This window comes from Alosa alosa, chromosome 3, assembly GCF_017589495.1.
Source record: "Alosa alosa isolate M-15738 ecotype Scorff River chromosome 3, AALO_Geno_1.1, whole genome shotgun sequence".
NCBI classification, from domain to species: Eukaryota; Metazoa; Chordata; class Actinopteri; order Clupeiformes; family Clupeidae; genus Alosa; species Alosa alosa.
Window position 1 is genome coordinate 6647897 of NC_063191.1, and position 25059 is coordinate 6672955.

Below are 25059 nucleotides of genomic sequence, written 5' to 3' on the forward strand. Positions count from 1 at the left end.
GTAAAATATGTCTTGTCTTCACCGTGGGATAGTGAGAAACGTAATTTCGATCTCTTTGTATGTCTGGAACATGTGAAGAAATTGACAATAAAGCTGACTTTGACTTTGACTTTGAAGGGAATCCAGGAGGGATGTGTGGCCCTATGACTTCCTTCTTTTCCTGATACGGGGGTCATGAAGAATTACACTGCAGAACATACAGTGATTTGACCACAGCAAAGCCTGTGAGGCAAAGGAAAACTTTCCAGAAACTGATGTGTTCATTGAAAGGTGAACTTTCTAGAATCTGATGAGCTCATTCAGGAATTTGGGACTTACTTCTCGTGTCTGAGGTAAGATAAGTTCTTAAATAACTTATTAAAAAGACAAAGACTTTTCATGTTGAAAAGTGCATGATGACATTTTACACAAACACGGACATGGTGTTTGTGTTAAGATCCTCGTTACCCAGTTTACAGAGCACTCTTTGGGGTGAGTATTATTGTTCTTTGTAGTACTATTGCTGTCCTTAGCTGGGCAAAGGGGGATTCTGTGAAGTACTGTAGTCGCCCTGTCATTCTAAACAGCATAGACAGAACGGGCATAGTATGAGAGTGTAATGGCTCGTTGTTTACGGCTCGGGCATTACAGCTCTAAATAGTGTTAACTATTTGGGTGTTAATTACTTTATAAGGGGTCTATCGGGCCCTATTGGTTGGCCATTTTTGGCCCTGAGAGGAAATATATAGTGTGCGCGCACAGTTCAGGGCTACTTCAAGAATCTCCATATAGAGTGCTGCTGTTCACTGGGTGTTTGACCAGGATCACTATCACTTAGTTAAGCTGTTGGCTGACGAGGACACTGTAGAGCGCACAGGTTAAGTTGTTGGCTGGGGTTCCAGTGATTTGTTGTTTTGCATTCTGTCTTTTAATCAGTGTCTATGTTGTTTTTTATGTTTTTTAATTACTTTTTTCAACATTTTTAAACTATTGCCCTTATATGCTTTTATATATTATTACCTCATGTGTTTCATTTTTTCTTTTTTATTCTTTACTTTTTAAACTATTCTTTGACTATTGCCCTCCTATGGTTTCAGGGCTGGTTCTAGCCTACTACAGTACATTTGGGTGGACTGGTAGACATTTTGGGTGGGCTTTTATTTGCTATTACTTTTTGTTTTTATTTATGTAAAGCACATTGAATGACCTGTGTATGAAAAGCGCTAAATAAATAAACTTGACTTGACTTGACTTGGTGTTGTTGATGTGCAAGGGAGCGAATCCCACAGCCATCAGGCAGTATTGTGATGATGTGAAGTGGAAACTGATGTTATTGTGTAAAAGTTAAACTTAATCATCTGTGAATGTTCCAGAAATTTGATAGTTACAGTACTTTCTTTTTCCAGGTGCATACACACCAACGAAATGAAAAGCACAGTAATTCACTGAGGAGTGGGACAAAGCATGCATAGGATTTCCCTTTTCCAAATTGAGACCACACGCTGCATCCTCAACTGACATGATATAATGTGCTAAAGTTAAACCATTATTATGATTTTGGATTATGATCTTTAAGGACTTATTTAGTGCTGACATTGTGTGTGTGTGTGTGTGTGTGTTTGTGCCACCTCAGTGAAGGTTAGGTTCTCCCCCTTCTGATTATTACCTTGATGAAGGGCCGTTCACACTATCAAAATAACTGTACCTATCGGATGAGCGTCCACACTGACCAATGATAAGGAAAGTCTCTCATGTTGATGAATGTGATGTGTAATCGGCTGTAAGCTTTTTTTTTTAAAAGTATATTTTTTGGGGCTTTATGCCTTTAATGATAGGACAGTGGAGAGTGACAGGAAGCGAATGGGAGAGAGAGCAGGGGTGGGATCCAGAAACGACCATGGGGCAGGAATGGAACCCAGGTCGCCGGCGTACGATGCAGGTGCCCCAGCCAGTTGCGCCACAGCTGGGCCCTGGCTGTAGGCTTTTTATTGTTCTCAAAATAGCTCTGAAAGTAAGCCCAGATTATATCATATTATATCATATTTTGTGATATTGTTATAGTTTATGTGTGGACGTTGTCATTCATATTATTAGCTATAGTGATATCTTTCTGTTGTTATCGTAATAGTTATCATTCTTGGTTTGACCAGCTAATCACCACTGTCTGTTTGTTGTTACCATGGTGAAGGAGGTTATGTACTCAACCCTGTCTGTTTGTTGCTACCTCTGTGTAGGAGGTTATGTTCTCAGCCTTGTCTGTTGGTACCTCAAGTTCAAGTTCAAGTAGTTTTATTGTCATATACTTATACAGGGCCGGAGTGGGGCCACTTTTCAGCCCGGGAGTTTCAGGCCCAAGACCGGCCCACTTTTTTAGTGGTGGTAGAAATTGGATAAATAAGGAAACATTTCAGCTCTTACTATCCTGTAGTTTTTATTATAGGCTAATATTCCACTAAGGAAGAAATAAAGCATTTGAAATGTATCCCATAATTCCACTAAGAGGCATATTGAACTATTGTTTACATGTTTTTTTCTGCATGGGTCAGCTATCATGTTGTTGTTTGGTGATTTGCTCCTTTACTACATCCACTTCTGAGCAAACAAGCCATATAGGTTGATCATGTAGCCTACTGCTGTTATATAGCCTACTGTTCTTTCTTCCATAAAATAACTAATTCATAAGGTTAACTCTATTATCCTTTCTACTTGTCCCTATAGTCATAGTTAATTTCGGGCTCATCATTTTCAGCGGGGGACTGGCTGATCTGCTGCTCATGCTACTTTTGTTTTTAGGCCTATAGGCTGCTGCATACACAGATCAAGCTTGAGTTTTGTTATCAATATTCTCAGCTCCGTTTATTTTTGCACAAACCCTAATTTGGAAATGTGTACCATGGGCCAAGGACAAACACCTTATGTTTTGGATCAAAAATGTCATAACGTTCTGTACTGTTGACCAAAAGCTGGTGTGTCTATATATTTTTTGCACAGGGGAACAGCTGACACACATGCACACACACACACACACACACACACACACACACACACCAACAGCGATAACAAGAAACAAGTCAGACAAGACGTATTATGTAACACGGGAGAGCACTCACTGTAAACACATCACAAATAATAACAATGGAATGGATTTCATTGTAACCCTGTTGCAGATCTGTATGATTATGGCTATGGTTCTTGACCCAAAGCGCTTTACAATAATAACAATGCTAACAGGCTGTTTCATTCACATCTAAAACAAAATAACACAACATTTATGTATGTGTTTGGGAGAGTCTGTGTGTATTGTTAGAATCTCTCTCTTTCTCTCTCTTAATCTTAAATGGTTTAACTGTTTTGATATTGCTTTTTTACTGCAGTGGGAACTTAATGTGGCAACTCTCTCTCTGTGTGTGTGTGTATGTGTGTGCGTGCATGCTTATGTGTGTGTGTGTGTATGTGTGTGTGTGTGTGTGTGTGTGTGTGTGTTTGTGAAGGAAACTTACTTGTATGACGAATGTGATCTTATAAGCATCCAGGTCCTATAGTCTTATCTCCAAATTCCTAAATTCCGATGGAAAGATGTCGAGCAGCTGGATATGGGACATACTGATCATGCAAATACACACACTCACACAAATACACACACTCACACACATGCACACGCACACACTGCCAAAAGTGCCTATAGGGTCTCTGTTAAACCCACTGGCTTTGTTATTTCCATGCCCTGTCTGTTGAGTGAGTTGATGAAGAGATAGCACAAGTTTAAAGCCACCATTTATCTTTTTGGCCTACCTTCAAAACTGCTGCCAGATTATGTTCCGGGATACAATTTGCCTATCAACAACACTCAATAACAGGTATTATGTGATGTAACAATCACACAATACTTCTCTAACAATTTGACAACCTAGGCTATTTAACTAACCCACTTCCTTTTTTGGGGTTTTGGGTTGCCAGGTTTTATGACAAAAGAGTTGAAATTGAAAGTAAGTCATCGTGTAGGCCAGTGTTTCCCAAAAGTTTTTTTTTAGGGGACCCACTTTTTAAAAATGACAGACCATCGCGACCCATTTCACTTCAAATCTACCCTGCAACCACCAATTTAGTTTTAGGCCACAGGTTCTCCAACTTTTCTATGCCTTCCCCAACCATACATTGCTGTAGGATCTAGATAGACAGATCCTGCTTTGAACACGGTTGTGTTGCATTTTGAGCACCACCAGCGTGAAAAGTTGGAAATGACTACAGAAAAGATATGTTTTAATGCACATCCGAGAGTTTGGGGAAATTCTCGCATGTTGCGCAGTCGTTATTCGTCAGAATAGTAAGCTGTTCCTGTATTTCTAAAAAAAATGTTGTAGGCTGCGTTGCGTTGCAGACAAATGGGTCCACACTGTGGACGTCAATTCCGATGTAAACAGAAAATAACTCAAGTCGTTATATTGTATTGTTGTATTATATTATATTGTATAGTTGTTATATCAGAACAAGAGGCTTTTGCACAATAGCCGGAAGAATGCGCCTTTACTTTGGAGTTAGCGAGGTAGAAAACGAGAGTGTTTAAAATGTCCATTCACCTATAACTCAACAAGAACTGTTTGATGCCCTGAAACAGATGCCCGATAATAAAGCACCAGGTCCGGATGGCTTTCCTGCTGAGTTCTACAATTTTGGACCATCTTAGCTCCACTTTTCATCAGAATGATTAATGAATCAAAACAGAAAGGACGTCTTCCAACTAGTTCCACCACAGCCTCAATTTCACTGCTCCTCAAGCCCAATAAGGACCCAACATTGCCATCCAGCTACCGACCAATCTCTCTCTCAATGTGGACAATAAGATAATCGCAAAAAAATGCTAGCACACAGATTAGCAGAGGTCACCCCATCCATTATCCACCCAGACCAAACAGGCTTCATTAAAGGTAGAATTTCATCCACCAACACCCGCAGACTGTTAAATATAATGTATCACTCCACAAATTTTCAAGATAATACCATCATAGCAACTCTGGACGCCTTGAAAAAGCTTTTGATAGGGTGAACTGGAATTTCCTGTTTTCCACATTAGGGAGGTTTGGCTTCCAGGGAGTCGTTCATTAACTGGATTAAACTTCTATACACCTCTCCTTCAGCCACAGTAATCACCAATGGACTAACATCACAAAGTTTCACTCTTCACCGGGGAACTAGACAAGGGTGCCCACTCTCCCCCTCACTATTTACAATCTTCATTGAACCCCTAGCAGCTGCCATCCGTCAGAACCCCCTCATCAAAGGTGTCCAGACTCCATATATGCATCACAAAATCAGCCTTTATGCTGACGACATTCTTCTCTTTCTTCAAGACCCCACAACATCAGTAGAAGAAACCATCAAACTCATTGACACATTCTCTAAAATTTCTGAATACTCAATCAATTGGAATAAATCTGCAGTTCTCCCATTACATCCCAACAGCTGGGATGTGACAGCCAACTCTTCACCTATCCCACTCTGCACTAACTATATCACTTACTTAGGGATAAAAGTCTCCCCCAGGCTGTCAGACTTATTTAGCCTAAATTATTCCCCTCTACTCACTTCAATATATGATGACCTTCAACGCTGGAAGAATCTCCCATTATCCATCATGGGCAGAATCTCAGTAATCAAAATGACAATACTGCCCAAAATAAACTATCTATTCTCTATGATTCCAACCTAGCCCACCCCACTCTAGTTTAAGTCTCTCGATTCATTAATCACTAAATTCTAATGGAAAGATAAGACCCCAAGGATCAAACTCACCACTCTCCAAAAACCAAAAGCAATGGGAGGACTAGAGGCCCCACATTTCCAGCACTATGCCCTGGCCAACCAGCTCCACTTCATCCACAAATGGCTACACCCCACCCCCTCAGACAACACCTGGTAAGACCTAGAACAAACAATCTGTAAAGAAATTAAAATCTCAGATCTCCCTTTCTGCAGTCAGTCGGTCAAAAAACATCCATCCTTCAAAGCCCCAACAATTTCAGCTACTCTGACAGCCTGGTGGAGATTTTACCACATCACTGATTCACCTATAGCACCATCAATTCGCACCCCGATTTGGAATAACCCAGATTTCACCGTCAATAAAAAAAACACTTTCACACTTTCAAAAAACACTTTCACACATGGATGGGAAAGGGCATCACTCACCTTCAACACATTCTTCAAGACAATAATCTGGCCTCATTTTCCTGTTTGGTCCAGAAGCACGCATCGAGAGTAAACACTTCTTACAATACCTGCAAATTAAATCATCTATCCTAGGAAAAATTAACATCCAGACAGCTAACCTTGACATTCCCCACCAATCTCAGAGCTGCTTAATATTCCCTCTCCCAAAAAAAATACTCTCCCAAATTTACAAAATTATATCTCGTTCAGAAAAAACAATTGGCCTGCCATATCACAAATGGGAATCAGACTTATCAATTACTCCCGGTGCTGACTTCTGGACCAAAATGTGCAAAAACATCTACCTCATGACAAAGAATAGTTATCTACAACTAATACAATACAAGGTTCTTCACAGATTCCACTTCACTGCACATAAATTGGCTAAAATGGGGTTTGGCTCGCTTGCACACAAAATAACCCAGATGCATACATTCATGGCATTGCACTCCAATCAACCACTTCTGGGTGAGTGTCACAAAATCTCTCTCTTCCATCTTTGGCTGTCACATCCCAGCATCCCCTTCCTTATGCATACTTGGTGATACATCCACAGTCAATTTAAGCAACTCCTGCAATAAAACACTGCTGGTAGCGCTGACTATCGCCAAGAAAACAATCCTCATGAACTGGAAATCTAAGAACAAAGCTCACATCACTCATTGGAAAAACTTGTTAACAGACTATATATCATTAGAAAACCTATCAACTACAAACTTAATCAATACTCAGGATACAACCTCTCCTTGGTACCCCTTTATCACCTACTTACAGTCCTGACCCTCTTTGCCTGAGTTCCATCTCCACACCATCATAACACACTTCATCAACAGATACACATATCATCGAACACTGGGCAGGGGAGGGTAGCTGGAACTATTATTATTATTATTATTAGTAGTAGTAGTAATATAAATGGCATCCCCTTCTTTCCCTCCCCCTTTTATTTACATTCTCTGATAACTTTACTAATTTCACTCTTTCTCTCTGCCTCTCCCATCGTTATTCTGACGGGGCCCCATTGGATGGCTTGGGAGACTCGGTCCTGGCGGGTCGCTGTGTGGTTTTGGCATTGGTTGGGTCCTGTGGGTTATCTATTGGCCCTGGGCCCCCGGTGTGCACCCTCCTCATACGCTCATGCACACGCCTTGTCCTGGAAGCACACAGCACGCTTTACTCTCTTTTAATTGCACTACATGTTAGGTGACATACATCAAACATAAACAAAAACTACAAAACAGGCTAGGGTAAGAGTGGAGTGCAGGTAGATGCCTCATCAGGTGTCTACCTACATGTCTCACTTATTTTAATGCACACATTGAGGAGGCATACATCTTACACAGGGTAAGTGTGGTGTGCATGGGGAAATCCTGACAGATATTCACCATGCATGCCCACTTCTTTTAATGCTACACTCTAGATAGACCCCTCAACCTAGCCATTCACATACTGTACATATTTAGGTCAAGAGTGGCGTGTTGGGTGAAGGTCTGGGGGCGAGGTGTGGTTGGTCGTGGTAGTGGGGGATGTGTGCATATGCTGGGGGCCTGGGGGGATGGGTGGCACGCAGGTCCTCCCCTCTGTCAGCTCGTCGCAGTATAACTGCGGGGGCTGGGTGGAACTATGGCCATTAATGGGTGCCCAGGTTGGCAATCAGTCAGGCAATCAACCAGGCAATCAGTTATTCCTATTATTATACTTATCATTAATAGAATAATTACAACTCCTCTCCTCTGAAACCCTCCCTCTCTATGTTCCAGCTTCTCTCCTCCTGGCCCAACAGCAAGCCAGCCTTATACATATGCACACACACACACACACACAAATATACATCCTCACATACTCACTAGAATGGCCTTATGTCCGGTCTATGGATGTCTGCATTAGTTGACAACACGGTCACTATTTTAATCGGTAAAGTTGAGGAGCTGGTACCTATCTGTTATTGTTCGTGCAAATAGGCGGATTCATGTCCCTTGTAGTTTGCAACTGCGAGGTAGGCCTACATGGCAAGCACCCCACAGAACGGTTTCATTTTGAGAGGTAGATATCCATGCTGTGGCACCCCATCTGCGATGCGTTCGTCCCTCAGTTTCATGCGCCAGTTGCATGAGCTTTTATGACAAAACCGAGACTGTGGTAGTTAACAAACTACATCCTAATAGAAAACTGTTAGCTTTCCTGGTATCAAATGACAGATGGTATCAGTTACTGTAGGCCTATAACACAACATAAATTATGCTGGCAACCCAAATAAAATCTCCTGCGACCCACCCGTAGGTCGCGACCCAGACTTTGGGAAACACTGGTGTAGGTTATGTGTAGGGTGTATTTCATACACAATTTGGCAACCTGGGAAATGTCAAACTAACAGAAAAAATGAATGTGTCCGTGATTTTAAAATGAAGTTTGATGTTCGTGTACATTCCAAGAGTTTTCTGGGAGAAGTAACAAAACGGGAGGGTGCCAGGAGATGACCTTGAAATACAATAAAACGGGAGTGTGGGCAGGTATGATGTAAGATCTCATCTGTTTTTTACTCCTGTCGGTGTGCTGCAGCTAAGCGAGCTGCAGTCTCACTTAAACCCTCCGGCCCATGTGTGTTTTGCATGAGATGTTTGTCTCTCTGCTGTCCCTGTAGAGTTCCTCAGGTGGCTGCATCTCCTCAGATGAAGAGGGTTGCACCTGGGCCAATCAAGGGCAATTTTGCATACAGAGCACAAATGCAACTGATGATATATCATTAGACTGAGTTCATTAGAACTCAGGGAGTATTATATACAGCATTATAAACTGCGTTCACTGGGAGTCAAAGCAGAGCAGTCTGTCAAAACAGTGTCCCGCATCTCCCTTTCTCTTTCTCTCTCTCTCTCTCTCTCTCTCTCTCTCTCTCTCTCTGTGAGTGGTGTTAATGCGGTGATGTGTGGGCCTCCCCGTGTTTCCCTGCAGCCTCGTTAGGGCCTGATTAATGGATTTATCGGGGGGAGGGGGGCTGAGGAGTTCGAAGAGGTCCTAATGAAGCCAGTATCACGTCATGACAAACATTTCTAGCTTTGGTTTCCCTGCAGACTGTGTTTCTGTTTACGTCTGTGTAATCAGTCGCATATCCTTGCCTTTTGTAGTCAGCATTTTGTTTTCCACTGGCATGTATGTCTTATGTCTGTCATTAGTCCTGGCCTTCCATTAAAACCTATGTTTGTTAATGACTTTATGGATAATGGAGTGAGAAATGGAGGACACAGAAGTACAGTACCAAAGATTCTATAGTTAACTAAGATGAATCATAAGACGATTCATCAATGGAACGAAATGGCACTAGTTCCGGACTCCTAAATAGGCGTGTCAAAACATAAACTTTTCTCTGAATAAGCAATAATAACATATACATATAATTTTGTAAACTATTTTACAGTCATTGTTTGTGTGTGATGCCAATGAAACACTCTTTCGGACACGCAATGAATAATTTCATTTTGCCCCGTTAACCGAGCTAGCTAGCTAGCTGGCTAACGTTAGCATAGTAAACGGAAAGTGAATGGGAATGTTCGCTAGCTAGCTAGCAGCTAAGAACTTTGGTTAAACTTATATATTGTTGCAAACAAACCTGAAATAACATGTTCAGCAACTTTGTGGTAGTCTACTAGTTCTAGCAAAAAATATGTTAGGTTAGTTTATCAACCATCTCTGAGTCTAGAGCCTCTGAGAACAGGTGGCTGTGCACTAGAGCTTTGAGGAGACAGTGACAGATCAAGAACAAAGCTATTTTTGTCTTTATTTGTTTCGTTGGAAAATACAGTTTCAATGTCGGAATGTTAGAGAGACGTGGCTTCTAGAAAATGGGTTCAAAACTTACATCGCTGAATGTAGGGCTAAGGGATTGGTCATATTCCGTGAAAATGTTCATTTCTGCCATAGGAATACATAGACACTGGACCTACCGCTAGACTCCTAAATGGGCGTGACTGCTTCGAACCCCACGTCACAACGTGCCAGAATTTACCCTCTTATGAATCGTCTCGCTTTATCAACCGTCTCTGACAGTACTCTACTGTTATAACAGTTGCAGTAACTGTGACAACCGAACCCCCTGGAAACAGAATGAGGGCCATTATATCATACCATCATCACAGCTAATGACTTGGGAACAGAGTTGTGTTTTTGACAATTGTCATGATTGGACTGCAGTGATCTCTAAACTCTTAAAATCAGTGTCATACTGTGTTGGAATTAATAGAAAGCAGCAAACACTATATTAAAGTTTATCCAACAGCCTCTTGATGAATGACTGGTGAAATATTTAAATATGTAGTCCACTAAGTACTATTTATTTGTTCACTTGATTGAGTGATCAGAAGCAACATCTGCAGATGGCTGGGACTGCCATGCCGATAACCAGCAGGTTATGGGAGAAGCAGCAAGTTCCAGCACCCTCTTAGCAGCCTGGATGAGGAGGTCAAGGTTTCTCACACCAGAGGCTCGAGGATGGCATCAGCTATACTCTATTAGATTAGATTAGATTCAACTTTATTGTCATTCAGCAGAGTACAGGTAGAGCCAATGAAATGCAGTTGACATTCAACCAGAAGTGCAAAGAAGCATTAAGTACCAAGTGCAGGTAGAGTATGGTTGTGTAGACAATAGAGATTAATAATGTACAGTGTATAGTTGGATAAATACAGGTGTCCAGATGACTAGATGTCTACAGAGATAAATAGAGTATATATGTTGAGTATAAATAGACATTCTATATAACTAATATATGGGCAATTCCACGCAAAACTGTCACATCCACAACGCCAGCTAAATACCATGGTATTGTGTTGGCATTATGGTTATATATTGGGCATCGGCGTAGATTTAGGGTGGGACGCTAAGGACTAGTCGTAATCAAAATTTTAAGATGACAAAATTGTCCCCACCAATATTTTAGCGAACTCATTTGTGCTGCTGATCATTCCGACAGCCAGCACGACAGTACAAGAAACGTCGTCATATGATTGGCTGAAAAACCGAGGGGGGGGGGGGTTATCTGACACGCACGCTACACCCACAGAGAGTGTCAAAGCACATGCTACTTTGCACTGGCAGTCAAGCGAGCGGGTGTGTCAACGACAACGGTAAGTTACCAGGGCTGTCTGCCAATACATACCCCATAAAAGGCCAGAGTAAAACATTTTGATATTCCCTTTGCCCTTCAGCATGTACATGTTTGCCCCTTTTTGTGGTTTGTAGATCAGCTATGCCACCCAAGAAGAAGAAAGGGGACATACAAAGATTTTCATTATGCAGAGTCTAAGTAGGCAAAATAACTAGCAATATAAACTAGCAACTGGTGACCAGGCTTTCAAATGCGGATTTTACTCTGTACAATAGCATAGCTGTTAGGATATTACCCAGGATATTGTCACAGCTAAACCTAGCTTCTGTAATCTTTCAACCAAAGTTAGGAGTCATGTTGAATAAGGGTGTGCCGCACGGACAGTCACATAGGCTATAGCAGAGAATAGAAGTCACCATCACTGACTGTTAATTGGACTACCAATCTTGCAGTCGCAATAAACAATGGATCCGAGACATTTTCCTGTTCCTATTCTGTTTATGTAGGCTAATGTATGTGTGAATGTAGCCTGCGCAATGCAAAGAAATAAAAGATAATCTATGTTACTTTTCCATACTCATAGAAATGAACATTGAGGCACCAGATATCTCTTCCATGATCTCATCCCAGAGAGATTTTCTTTGACTTGTTAGTTTTTTGAACATTTATTTTATCTAATGACATAGCAAACATGATGAATTGAATCCACATATCCTTGCACTTGCGAAAACTATGTTTCACTAGCCTAAAACCATGAGACTGAAAGCTAATTGCATTCACATTCTTCTTAAAGTGACAGGCACTCAATTAGATTTAGCCTACACACCACAAATATGATGATATTAAAGACAAGTGTAGCCTAATAATGTACTAAATATACTAAATATGTTTAGCTATTAGTAATTATACAGATCATAAAATACTATAAATAATTAACAATATAAAGTTTATATGAATTCCAAAACATGAAAAAGAAACCTATGACAACCATCACTTTCTATGTGTGTGTGTGTGGAGGGCCAATCAAATTCTATGATTGCCATTGATGTGAATGATCTCACAAATCACACTAACCAAATCAAATTTAAAAAAATTGCAAAAGTATCGAAATCGAGATTCTTCACTTACTATTGGTATTGAAACAATAATGTTAGTATCGTGACACCAGGAGTCGGGGATGTGTGGACTGGACATCCTTCTAAATTTGAATAAGCTTTTGACTAGTGACCGTGTGGTTTAGACTGTCATAATAGGGCCCTAATATACAGTATAATGTCATGTTGACCTCTAAATGTCTTGTTTTCTCACAACTTCTTTCATTTTCAGGGCACATACACTACTAATCTGTAATTGTTTTCCTGGGCAAGAACAAGTTTCCCTTTAAGAAAAGGATTTCCCTTTCCTTATCCTGCACTCAAAGAACATCTTGAGGGAACCAGAGAGAACACAAAGGCTGGTGTTGTAGCTTGCAGTCCATAGTTCACTGGACAATTCTCACACACAAGGCATGACACTCACACTTTTAACCTTAAATTTCTCGCTTAACCACCCCTCACAAGACTATTTTTTTAACCTGCTCGCACTCACAAGTTATCCAACATTACATGGACTGCATGTGTCCCAGTAGAGTTTAAGATTCAGCGACATGGCTGGTAATCCATTACTGAGCTTTGGACTGATTGGACTGAAGTGAACTGTAACCGTTTACAAACTATGTTGCCATCGTGTGTGTGTGTTCCTGAGATTCCAAATAAAGAAATGCAGCAATTTGTTTACCAGTAGCCTCAGAGGACAAGGCCATAGCCAGGATGTTTCAGATACACATCACGTCAGACTGCACTACCAATGTGCCAAATACTCTGATGACTCCACCCAATGACCCTATTCACTTAATCCGAGGACCATACACTGTACCAGGGCAATGATGATTGGTTAGTCAAATGGTGTGATAAAAACTCACTCATCATTAACATGATGAAGACAGAGGAAATCATTTTTCAAACAGAATGCAATAATCTGCAAATCTCTTATTTCATATTTAGTTGCAAAAAGGACACAGACGACATATCAAATGTTGAAAATGACAAATTTGACTATTTCATGGAAAATATATGTTAATTTTGAATTTGATACCAGAAACATGTTTCAAAAAAAGTTTGGACGGGGGTAACAAAATGCTGGAAAAGTTGTGTAATGATAAAGAAAACAAAAGGAAGAATGTTTCACAACTAATTAGGGTAACTAACTGTGGAACTGCGGTCACACGGTCACTGCGGTAACTGCGGAAACTCAGGCGAGCAAGTGCTCCACCAGCCATCATGACCACATTCTACCGAGGCACCATTGAGAGCATCCTCTCCAGCTGTATCGCTGTGTGGGGCGGAAGCTGCACTGAATACAACAGGAAAGCCCTGCAGCGCATAGTGAACACAGCTGGAAGGATCATTGGTGCTTCACTCCCTCCCTGAAGGACATTTACACCACCCACCTCACCGCATAAGCCAAAATGGAAGGATGCAAGTCACCCCGGCCACAATCTGTTTGATCTACTGCCCTCTGGGACACAGAAGCCTGGCGCCCCCCTACCCAGACTCTACCAGGACTCACCAACAGCTTCATACACCAAGCTGTAAGGATGCTGAACTCTCCCCTCCTCTCCCCTCCCACCCCTCAGCTACATAACATCCTGGACATTGGACCCACAATGGCCGCCTGCACTACTCCACTTGCACACTTGAACACTTGCACACTTGTACACTTTTACAACTTGGTGTTGTTGTCCTGAAAACACAACACTTCTACTGCTCTTACATAACTTGCACCACTATGCCACTTTCTTTATTTACTTAGGTCAAACAGAACTACCCAAGCCTTTTATTGGCCTGACTTTGCACTAGTATTTTATTGACTGTCTATGCACAATTTCAACCAAATTTTGCTGCTCTTATTTTTTTTCATTATTATATGTGCCCTCTTATTTACTTATTTTTACTTACTTTTTGTTTACTTGAATGTTATGTTTGTCTGTGGACTTAAATTGGTAAAATATGTCTTGTCTTCACCCGTGGGATAGTGAGAAACGTAATTTCATCTCTTTTGTATGTCTGGAACATGTGAAGAAATTGACAATAAAGCTGACTTTGACTTTGACTTTTTTGACTTGTAACTGGCAACATGATTGGATATGAAAAAGAGCATCCCAGAGAGGCAGGGTCTCTTAGAAGTAAAGATGTAGGGATATTCATCACTCTGTGTAAACTTGTGTGCACAAATGATGAAACAATGTCATTTTAATGCTTCTTAACATGAAATTGTGACATATTTAGGGAGTTAATCATCTATAGGACATAATATTATTAAAATATTCAGAGAATCCAGAGAAATCTTTGCAAACAGGGGAAATAGCTGAAAAACAAATTGGATGGCCGTGGTCTTTTGGACCTCAGATGCAGACTGCATCAACACCAGACCTGTTTCTAGACCTGTCATTGTATGGGCTCAGGAAAACCTCTGATAACCATTGTCTATGTGCCCAGTTTGATACTCAATTCAAAAACTGCAGCCAAAATTGTAACAGCTAAAATTGTATTGAGACATGATACAGAAAATACCACCCTCTTATCTGGGCCTGAGCTTGTTTAAAATGGACTGAGGTAACGTGGAAAAAGGTCCTGTGGTTAGACCAATCAAAGTTTGCCATTCTTTTTGGAAATCATGGACTCATCTGGGCTAAAGAGGAGGGGCCTCCAAGTATCCAAACTATCCAACTTGTTTTAGTGCTCAGTTCAAACCCAACATCTATGACGGTGTTGAGGAGCATTAATGCCAGGATTCATTGGGTTCAAAAAGTGAGAATGTGGTTCAGGGAGCATGAGACATCATCTTCACCACATTGAGAATCTTTGGGATGTGCTGTAGAAGACTGTGCAGTGGTCAGAATCTCCCATCATCAATACAAGATCTTCAATGAAAAAATTAAGGCAACGTGGATGGACATAAATGTTGTGACATTGCAGAAGCTTGTGGTGGAAACGATGCCACAGCGAATGCGTGATGTAATCAAAGCTAAAGGTGGTCCAACTAAATATTAGAGTGTGTGACCATTTTTTGGCCAGGCAGTGTATCACATCAGCCGGACTTGGCTATGAGCCAAACCAATCATGATTTCAAACTACATAACCAATCTACATGCAGCATCTTAGTGATATATCTAACCCATCTACTAAATAAAGTAAGTAAGTAAAAATTATGTATACAGTGCTTTTCACAGACAGGGTCACAAAGTGCTTTACAATGTGCATAGACAATAAAATACAGTAAAAAATAGTCTAAGAATAAAATAATAAACAGATAAAATGATCAATAAATAAAAGACAGAGGTTACCCAAAAGATAGCCTCGCTTGTCCCTTAAAACAGTTCACATTCTCAGCAAACCTAATGCAGGTTGTCAGAGCATTCCTGAGTCTGGGTGCCATAGGGGCAAAGGCCCTATCCCCACGTCTTCAGATGAGTGCTTGACATGGATAGTACATTTTGGTTGATAGACCTGACAGACTGGGAACGGGTGTGTAGGTGATTTATGTTGGCAAGATAAGCAGGGGCCTGACCATGTAGAGCCTTATAGGTTATGCTGAGAATTTCAAATTGGACCCTGTAAGTTACAGGAAGCCAGTGAAGGGGGCAGAATAATGGGGTGATATAGGTGCACTTGTTTGATCTAGTAAGAAGCCTAGATTTGGTCAGTGATTTGATGCGAGTTTCAAAAGATAGGGATTTGTCAAATGTCACCCCAAGGTTCCTTAGACTAGGCCCGGACCGCAGATGACAAAGGCCCAATGTTTTGCTTATTTAGAGGGATAGCACTGTCTGGTGCTATGATTAAAACCTTCGGGTTCAGCTGCAAAAAGCTTTCAGCCATCCAGTGGTTTATGGCTTCCATGCAATCTAAAAGCCTTGTACGTTTGGATCACTCATTTTGCCTGAAGGTAAAATTAACCTGAACATATGATAATGCAAATCACAAGGAAAGGGTGTCTACATGCAAATCCAAACACTTTTATTTTAACCACATCATGTTGACTTGTTGTTGAGAGTATTAGATGAACCCCATTGTTCCATCCTAATAAGTAAAAAAGCAAATGTTCTGTGTTCATTCCAGAAGTGTTTTTGTGAAAGTTAAAGAATGTCCACTTCTATACAGTACACAGAATATTACAGAATAGAATTTCATTGGGAGCCTATGTTTGTTCAAGTTGTCTGTGTATCACAGTCTGTTTTTGGAGACAGAATACAGCCAGAACATACTATTGTTATGTGGGGCGGAAGCTGCACTGAATACAACAGGAAAGCCCTGCAGCGCATAGTGAACACAGCTGGAAGGATCATTGGTGCTTCACTCCCCTCCCTGAAGGACATTTACACCACCCACCTCACCCCGCTAAGGCGACCAAAATTGTGAGTGATGCAAGTCACCCCGCTCACAATCTGTTTGATCTACTGCCCTCTGGGAAGAGGTACAGAAGCCTGCGCTCCCGCACTACCAGACTCACCAACAGCTTCATACACCAAGCTGTAAGGATGCTGAACTCTCTCCCTCCTCTCCCCCCCTCCACCCTCAGCTACATAACATCCTGGACATTGGACCCACAATGGCCGCCTGCACTACTCCACTTGCACACTTGAACACTTGCACACTTGTACACTTTACAACTTGGTGTTGTTGTCCTGAAAACACAACACTTCTACTGCTCTTACATAACTTGCACCACTATGCCACTTTCTTTATTACTTAGGTCAAACAGAACTACCCAAGCCTTTTATTGGCCTGACTTTGCACTAGTATTTTATTGACTGTCTATGCACAATTTCAACCAAATTTTGCTGCTCTTATTTTTTCATTATTATATGTGCCCTCTTATTTACTTATTTACTTACTTTTTTGTTTACTTGAATGTTATGTTTGTCTGTGGACTTAAATTGGTAAAATATGTCTTGTCTTCACCGTGGGATAGTGAGAAACGTAATTTCGATCTCTTTGTATGTCTGGAACATGTGAAGAAATTGACAATAAAGCTGACTTTGACTTTGACTTTTTTGACTTGTAACTGGCAACATGATTGGATATGAAAAAGAGCATCCCAGAGAGGCAGGGTCTCTTAGAAGTAAAGATGTAGGGATATTCATCACTCTGTGTAAACTTGTGTGCACAAATGATGAAACAATGTCATTTTAATGCTTCTTAACATGAAATTGTGACATATTTAGGGAGTTAATCATCTATAGGACATAATATTATTAAAATATTCAGAGAATCCAGAGAAATCTTTGCAAACAGGGGAAATAGCTGAAAAACAAATTGGATGGCCGTGGTCTTTTGGACCTCAGATGCAGACTGCATCAACACCAGACCTGTTTCTAGACCTGTCATTGTATGGGCTCAGGAAAACCTCTGATAACCATTGTCTATGTGCCCAGTTTGATACTCAATTCAAAAACTGCAGCCAAAATTGTAACAGCTAAAATTGTATTGAGACATGATACAGAAAATACCACCCTCTTATCTGGGCCTGAGCTTGTTTAAAATGGACTGAGGTAACGTGGAAAAAGGTCCTGTGGTTAGACCAATCAAAGTTTGCCATTCTTTTTGGAAATCATGGACTCATCTGGGCTAAAGAGGAGAGGGCCTCCAAGTATCCAAACTATCCAACTTGTTTTAGTGCTCAGTTCGAAACCCAACATCTATGACGGTGTTGAGGAGCATTAATGCCAGGATTCATTGGGTTCAAAAAGTGAGAATGTGGTTCAGGGAGCATGAGACATCATCTTCACCACATTGAGAATCTTTGGGATGTGCTGTAGAAGACTGTGCAGTGGTCAGAATCTCCCATCATCAATACAAGATCTTCACGAAAAATTAAGGCAACGTGGATGGACATAAATGTTGTGACATTGCAGAAGCTTGTGGTGGAAACGATGCCACAGCGAATGCGTGATGTAATCAAAGCTAAAGGTGGTCCAACTAAATATTAGAGTGTGTGACCATTTTTTGGCCAGGCAGTGTATCACATCAGCCGGACTTGGCTATGAGCCAAACCAATCATGATTTCAAACTACATAACCAATCTACATGCAGCATCTTAGTGATATATCTAACCCATCTACTAAATAAAGTAAGTAAGTAAAAATTATGTATACAGTGCTTTTCACAGACAGGGTCACAAAGTGCTTTACAATGTGCATAGACAATAAAATACAGTAAAAAATAGTCTAAGAATAAAATAATAAACAGATAAAATGATCAATAAATAAAAGACAGAGGTTACCCAAAAGATAGCCTCGCTTGTCCCTTAAAACAGTTCACATTCTCAGCAAACCTAATGCAGGTTGTCAGAGCATTCCTGAGTCTGGGTGCCATAGGGGCAAAGGCCCTATCCCCACGTCTTCAGATGAGTGCTTGACATGGATAGTACATTTTGGTTGATAGACCTGACAGACTGGGAACGGGTGTGTAGGTGATTTATGTTGGCAAGATAAGCAGGGGCCTGACCATGTAGAGCCTTATAGGTTATGCTGAGAATTTCAAATTGGACCCTGTAAGTTACAGGAAGCCAGTGAAGGGGGCAGAATAATGGGGTGATATAGGTGCACTTGTTTGATCTAGTAAGAAGCCTAGATTTGGTCAGTGATTTGATCACGAAGTTTCAAAAGATAGGGATTTGTCAAATGTCACCCCAAGGTTCCTTAGACTAGGCCCGGACCGCAGATGACAAAGGCCCAATGTTTTGCTTATTTAGAGGGATAGCACTGTCTGGTGCTATGATTAAAACCTTCGGGTTCAGCTGCAAAAAGCTTTCAGCCATCCAGTGGTTTATGGCTTCCATGCAATCTAAAAGCCTTGTACGTTTGGATCACTCATTTTGCCTGAAGGTAAAATTAACCTGAACATATGATAATGCAAATCACAAGGAAAGGGTGTCTACATGCAAATCCAAACACTTTTATTTTAACCACATCATGTTGACTTGTTGTTGAGAGTATTAGATGAACCCCATTGTTCCATCCTAATAAGTAAAAAAGCAAATGTTCTGTGTTCATTCCAGAAGTGTTTTTGTGAAAGTTAAAGAATGTCCACTTCTATACAGTACACAGAATATTACAGAATAGAATTTCATTGGGAGCCTATGTTTGTTCAAGTTGTCTGTGTATCACAGTCTGTTTTTGGAGACAGAATACAGCCAGAACATACTATTGTTATAGTATAAGCAGAATAAGGTGTCTGTCAGACCTCAGAACTAAGGCCAATTAACGACTCATAAAGAGCTCTTTTCCAAAATGCTATAGCCACCATTTTTATGCATTTCATCTATTTTTCAGTGGAACTGTAAATGGGTTATTGTTATGTGATTTATTGTTACTCAAGCAAAACAACACAAATGCACTTTTATTGATATTACCTGAAATACACAATGAAATAACATGACTTGTGAATGAATGTGATATTAACTAATAGAACTTGACAGAAGCGGTTTCCTATTGTTGCTTGGTTTGTGGAATTGCTGAGCTGAACATGGTCAGAGATTTTAGGTGCACAGCCTTGCAGGAAAATTGTGCACTCTCTGTACAGAACCTCTGTACAGAACATAAAGGTGAATTGAATTGATGCAAAGTAGGGATAATTCATTCAAACGTTCATATCCTCATGAAGTCTGAATGGATGCCAAGCCAAATCTCTGCATGAGGGATGGAGCAACCAGTAGAAAGTAAATGTGGTAGCACAAGACCAGGGTGAGTTTTATGTAACAGGAAGACAAAACAGGTTTTAAAAGAATGCCTGTGGGCAGATCTCTCTTTCTCTCTCACTCTATGCCTATTGGAATACCCCCCACACACATGGTATCTGGCTTTAATTCCATGCATCTTAATTGCATGGTGTCCATGGCAGTTGGAAGGAATCACAGGAAATACTAGTCATGTGTGCAGAAAAGATGAGAGAACATTCAGTTACATTTGTGTTAACATTACAGATTTAACATAGCCGGAATAACGTTACGAAGATGACAATATCTCCAACAGTAGTCACGATTATCACCATTATCTGAGAGAGGGGTGTCACAGACTCTAAAAGACAAAAGATGAGAACATTCAGATACATTTGTGTCAACAGTTGTGTAAATGAGATCATGCAGACAACTAACAAAGGTAAACAGACGTCCGAGATTCTATCATTTAAAACCTTTTGCATGCCTTTGTGTTTCATCATCACCATAAAAGGCATGCATGCACATTGATCTTGGTTTTAATACTGTTACTATCAACTGCAGTTCACATAATGGATTAAAAAAGGGACTCAACACTCTACAGATTTCCTGTTGTTATATTTTTCTGTCAGAATGGCAACTCAAACATACACATATAATACGGCATCATGCATCATATGGTCGTCTTACCAGTGACTGCATACAGAGTGTGGTGACCTTCCGCAGTGCCATAGGAGTTTGAGGCCTTGCAGGTGTACAGGCCGTTCAGCTCAGGAATGAAGTCCAGGTACAGCCTGTTGCCTTCTGCTCTCACCCCACTGGGCAGGGGATGGCCCTCTCTGAAAAAGAGTACAGCTGGTCTAGTGATGTAGACCGGTTGTGTGTGTGTGTGTGTGTGTGGATATCATTGCAAGGAAGAATGAATGGACCCTTGACAGCACGGAGGATAGTTACGTCCTTACTGGAGTGGAGTGTGCTTGTGCATGCAGTGCAGTGCACACATTCAGCTATAGGACTGATAACGGATTCAGCTCTAGGACTCATGATAACTGATTCAGCTCTACGACTGATAACTGATTCAGCTCTAGGACTGATAACTGAAGGACTGATGATTACAGATTCAGCTCTACGACTGACAACTGATTCAGCTCTAGGACTGATAACTGATTCAGCTCTAGGACTGATGATTACTGATTCAGCTCTACGACTGATAACTGATTCAGCTCTAGGACTGATGATTACTGATTCAGCTCTATGACTGATAACTGATTCAGCTCTAGGACTGATGATAACTGATTCAGCTCTAGGACTGATGATAACTGAGTCAGCTCTAGGACTGATAACTGATTCAGCTCTAGGACTGATAACTGTTCTAAACTCTCCAGAGGAGGAGGGATCATTCATGACACACCTAAAAACCCTGCAGCGCACAGTGAAGGCAGCAGATCTCAATTTGTCGGTGTTTTAAGCCCCCAACGTCGTATTCCAGACAGCACTGCCTTGAAGTCGACGGTAGGGGCTTAAAACACCATTGAGATCTCACACCCTCAGCAGCAGCCCCCCCCCCTCCACACCGTGGGTCTGAGAGAAATATTATCCTCTGTGTGGTTTGTGGTACCATGCTTTTCACCTCGTTCATTACCTTGACCATGTGTACACGGGTTTAGGGTTGGCGTCTGCAGCGCACTGATAGCCATCGTCCTTCTGTGTGATCTTCACGGACTGAGGAGGATCTGAAAAACACAAACGGAAACATGACTAAGGGAACTGGTCAGCCTTCCACCGCAAGAAAAATGTTTAGTTGTTCTCCCTCTCACTCTTTCTCTCTCTCTCCCTCTCCCTCTCTCTCTCCCTCTCTTTCTGTTTCTCTCCCTCTCTCTCTCTCTCTCTATGTAGGTGTGTCATGTTCTCAGCTACAGTATAAGCAAACTCTCTTTGGAACCAAGAATTGAGCTTTCTTTCTCCAATATCTCAACAAATGATTACAGAAGAATGAAACTCATAACATATCTTATACAGAAACTTGCCAAGACACTGAAATGATAATGTTCTCATGGGTATAGTTTGAAAATAAATGCATTTAAAAATGCAGTCTCTGACTGCAAGTGCACAGAGAACGTTTCTGTTTCACATATGAACCTTTTGTTTTGCCCACACATAGGACCTCCATATGACTCTTGACAATATATGACTGGAGAAGATATCCTCAAATTCCATTTTCAGCTCATTTTAGACTCCATTGTGTTAACATCCATTAACCAGTCTATTAACCAGTAATACTACTTTCACTTATAGTCACTGCAAACACGTTGCATTTTCCAGTTGTTTAGGTATGTAGCATGTCATCACACTGCTACTGGACAAGTGCATTTCATTAAGCCTTTGTTCTGTGACATCATCTACACTCTACTGGACGATCCAGTCTTTCTCAATAATATTTAGTCAGCCGATTATAATCCAACACAAACAATGATTTTACACGGACCATTTCCAAACCACAGGGCAGTGAAAACTGAGAGTTTGTGAGCTTAGTAAAGCACACATACAAACACACAGACACACATATACAAGCTCAAATAGACACACACACATCCGCACTCACACACACAAGCTCTAACGGACACAGTGCTGGCCTCTGCCAGATCTACCAGCTTATAGAGTAGAGTGAACTGAGAACACCAATGCACATATAAATACGTGTATAAACTCACAGTGAATGTCTATGATGTAGATGACCTTATCTCGGCCTAGCGTGGGGTGTCTGACCAAACATTGCACCTTCTTCTGGTTCACTTCGCTGGAAGGCACACCCCTCAGGTGATTGGTCACTGTGATTGTTCCATTATCGTTGGAGTTGGCTGTGACCTCAGAGGATGTAACCATGGCACCGAGGGATAGTACATCCCATGATACCTCAGCAGGGGGGTCGGGAGTACAAACCACACAGGTTGCCAAGGTGGTTGCATGACTGCTGATGATGAGTGGCTTGACCTCCAAGCCAACATTCATGACCACGCTGTCTTCATTGTCTGCCACTTGGCAAGAAATGAAATAATTAATTGCATTGCTACAGAGTAAGAAAATGCATCTAATAACACACACACACACACACTCATCGCTGACCACACACGTGCAGAACAATGAAGCAAGAAGCCTTTGCATGCACAGGGTAGGGTTCACTTTCAGCATCCCCATAAAACAAGGCAGTTTTAAATCTAGATTTTAAGACCCAACTGTTCTCAGATGCCTTCTGCTAATACGTACTGAGTTCTGAACTCTTCTTCTTCTGAGTTCTGTCATTTAATTATTCCACCTTGTGTCTTTTATGTTTTCTTTTTTATTATGATTCTTTGAATATTGCTCATCTATGCTTTTATTTGCTATTACTGTTTCTTGTTGATGGAAAGGAATGCATGACCTTTGTGTATGAGGTCTGTGTACTTTTGCGTTCATTCATTATTCTATTTTGGAAGTAAAATGGAAAATGAAAAACAAGTGGTATATGACTTTTTGAGGTTCTATAGTCACTTGCTAAAAAAAAAAGATGTTGTATGTTGACATATTCCAGGGATTACTAAGACAATGTTGACTTAATGAATGGATAATGTGAAATGCAAGATGCAATAAAGAAAAATAAATGTCTTAAATTTTATGTGATTTATGTCAACACCCACTTAAAGAGAGAATTGCAGAGCACAAGGCCGCTATACGCAATCACAATATGGACTATGCAATAGCGTGTCACTCTTGCGCTTCTCTGAAATTCTGGGGGATTGATAGAATACTACCTCCCCAACGAGGTGGAGATACTGTCAAAATGTTACTGAAAAGAGAAGTGTTTTGGATTCACACCCTCAACACAGTTGAGCCCCATGGTCTAAATTAAGAATGATGTCTTTCTTGTTTTCTCTGATTATGTCATCCTTTAATTTAGATTTATTTTTTATTTATTTAGTTTGTATTTTTAATTCACAATGACCTAAGATCAAGTTTATGACCACCTTTCTTTCTATGAGTGCTCATACTGGTTTATTGTTGCAAATACATCCCCCTTACCATTAACCAATGCTTTGGGAGAGGGAGGGGAGAAATGTCTTTGCAATGATACCAGTATGGTTTGACTCTGAGGAAGACAGAGTGCGTCGAAATGTCAGTCAATTGTTTGCACCACAATAGCTGAGTAGTACACAAACGTATTTGGAGAGCTCCGGTCATCCCTGGGCTTAGTCTCCTAAAAGTAACCCAGCCTGTCTTTCTCACATATGTTAAAATAGTTAGGCCTACTTTGACTGTCTGGTCAATCAAGTTGTCAATCAAATGACCAAATCAACATGTACTCTCCACCATGTTTGTTATTGATGGAATGTTTGAAAATGTGAGGTAAATGTGTTATTGATGTAATGCTAGAAAATGTGAGGTAATGGGTTTACCAGAGTTACCAGAACATGGCAAAGATCAAATTAATTAACAGACAATTACAATGATTTGGAACTTTGCCCTTATAATCAACTATTAGTATCAACAACATTGAATGAATTAAATTGTACATATAAACATATTTAAAGTGTCTGTCAAATATTAAAACAAACATATCTAGGCTAAATAACATCAGGCAAATGAAAATTATCTTTTGGCTAAATTATTTCCCTATTAAGAAATAGGCTATAGCCATGCTGTCATGATATGACACACGCATGTGCTTGCTCTCTCTCTCTCACACACACACACACACACACACACACACAGTAGTCCCCCTAAAACAATGAAATCTTCCCCTACATTGTGCTTTATACTGAACCTTATCCAGGACCGTATCTATCGAATCTTCCCATGTAAAAAAAAAACAACAACAAAAAAAAAAATATTTGTTTATTATTATTAAAAAAAAATAATAAAAAAATATTTTATTATTTTATTTTTATAAACAATTAACCCAGATAGCAAGAGGCTGGCGGCTACCACTGAGAGGCTACCACTGTCGACCCACAGAGGGCAGATCGGTCCGCTGGCGTTTCGCT

General features: G+C 40.7%; 1 protein-coding gene across 1 annotated transcript; it reads right to left on the bottom strand.

Annotated features, from left to right (window-relative positions):
* Window positions 1–19261: 19261 nt before the first annotated feature.
* On the bottom strand, window positions 19262–24859 carry si:ch211-214p13.3 (nectin-3). Its single transcript, XM_048239503.1, has 5 exons — window positions 24821–24859; window positions 22753–23076; window positions 21684–21774; window positions 20732–20880; window positions 19262–20402 (listed from the first exon to the last, which is right to left on the bottom strand). The coding sequence occupies exons 2-5, from the start codon at window positions 23048–23050 to the stop codon at window positions 20311–20313; spliced, it is 630 nt and encodes a 209-aa protein (XP_048095460.1). The 5' UTR covers window positions 23051–23076; window positions 24821–24859; the 3' UTR covers window positions 19262–20310.
* Window positions 24860–25059: the final 200 nt, after the last annotated feature.

What these genes read in the sequence shown, in the direction of transcription:
- si:ch211-214p13.3 (XM_048239503.1), bottom strand. Translation starts at nt 23,050, where the DNA reads ATGAATGTTGGCTTGGAGGTCAAGCCACTCATCATCAGCAGTCATGCA. An exon ending in CCCGTGTACACATGGTCAAG is followed by an intron (nt 20,881 to 21,683) that starts GTAATGAACGAG and finishes ACTCTTTTTCAG; the next exon opens with AGAGGGCCATCCCCTGCCCA. An exon ending in CACTCTGTATGCAGTCACTG is followed by an intron (nt 20,403 to 20,731) that starts GTAAGACGACCA and finishes TTTGTCTTTTAG; the next exon opens with AGTCTGTGACACCCCTCTCT.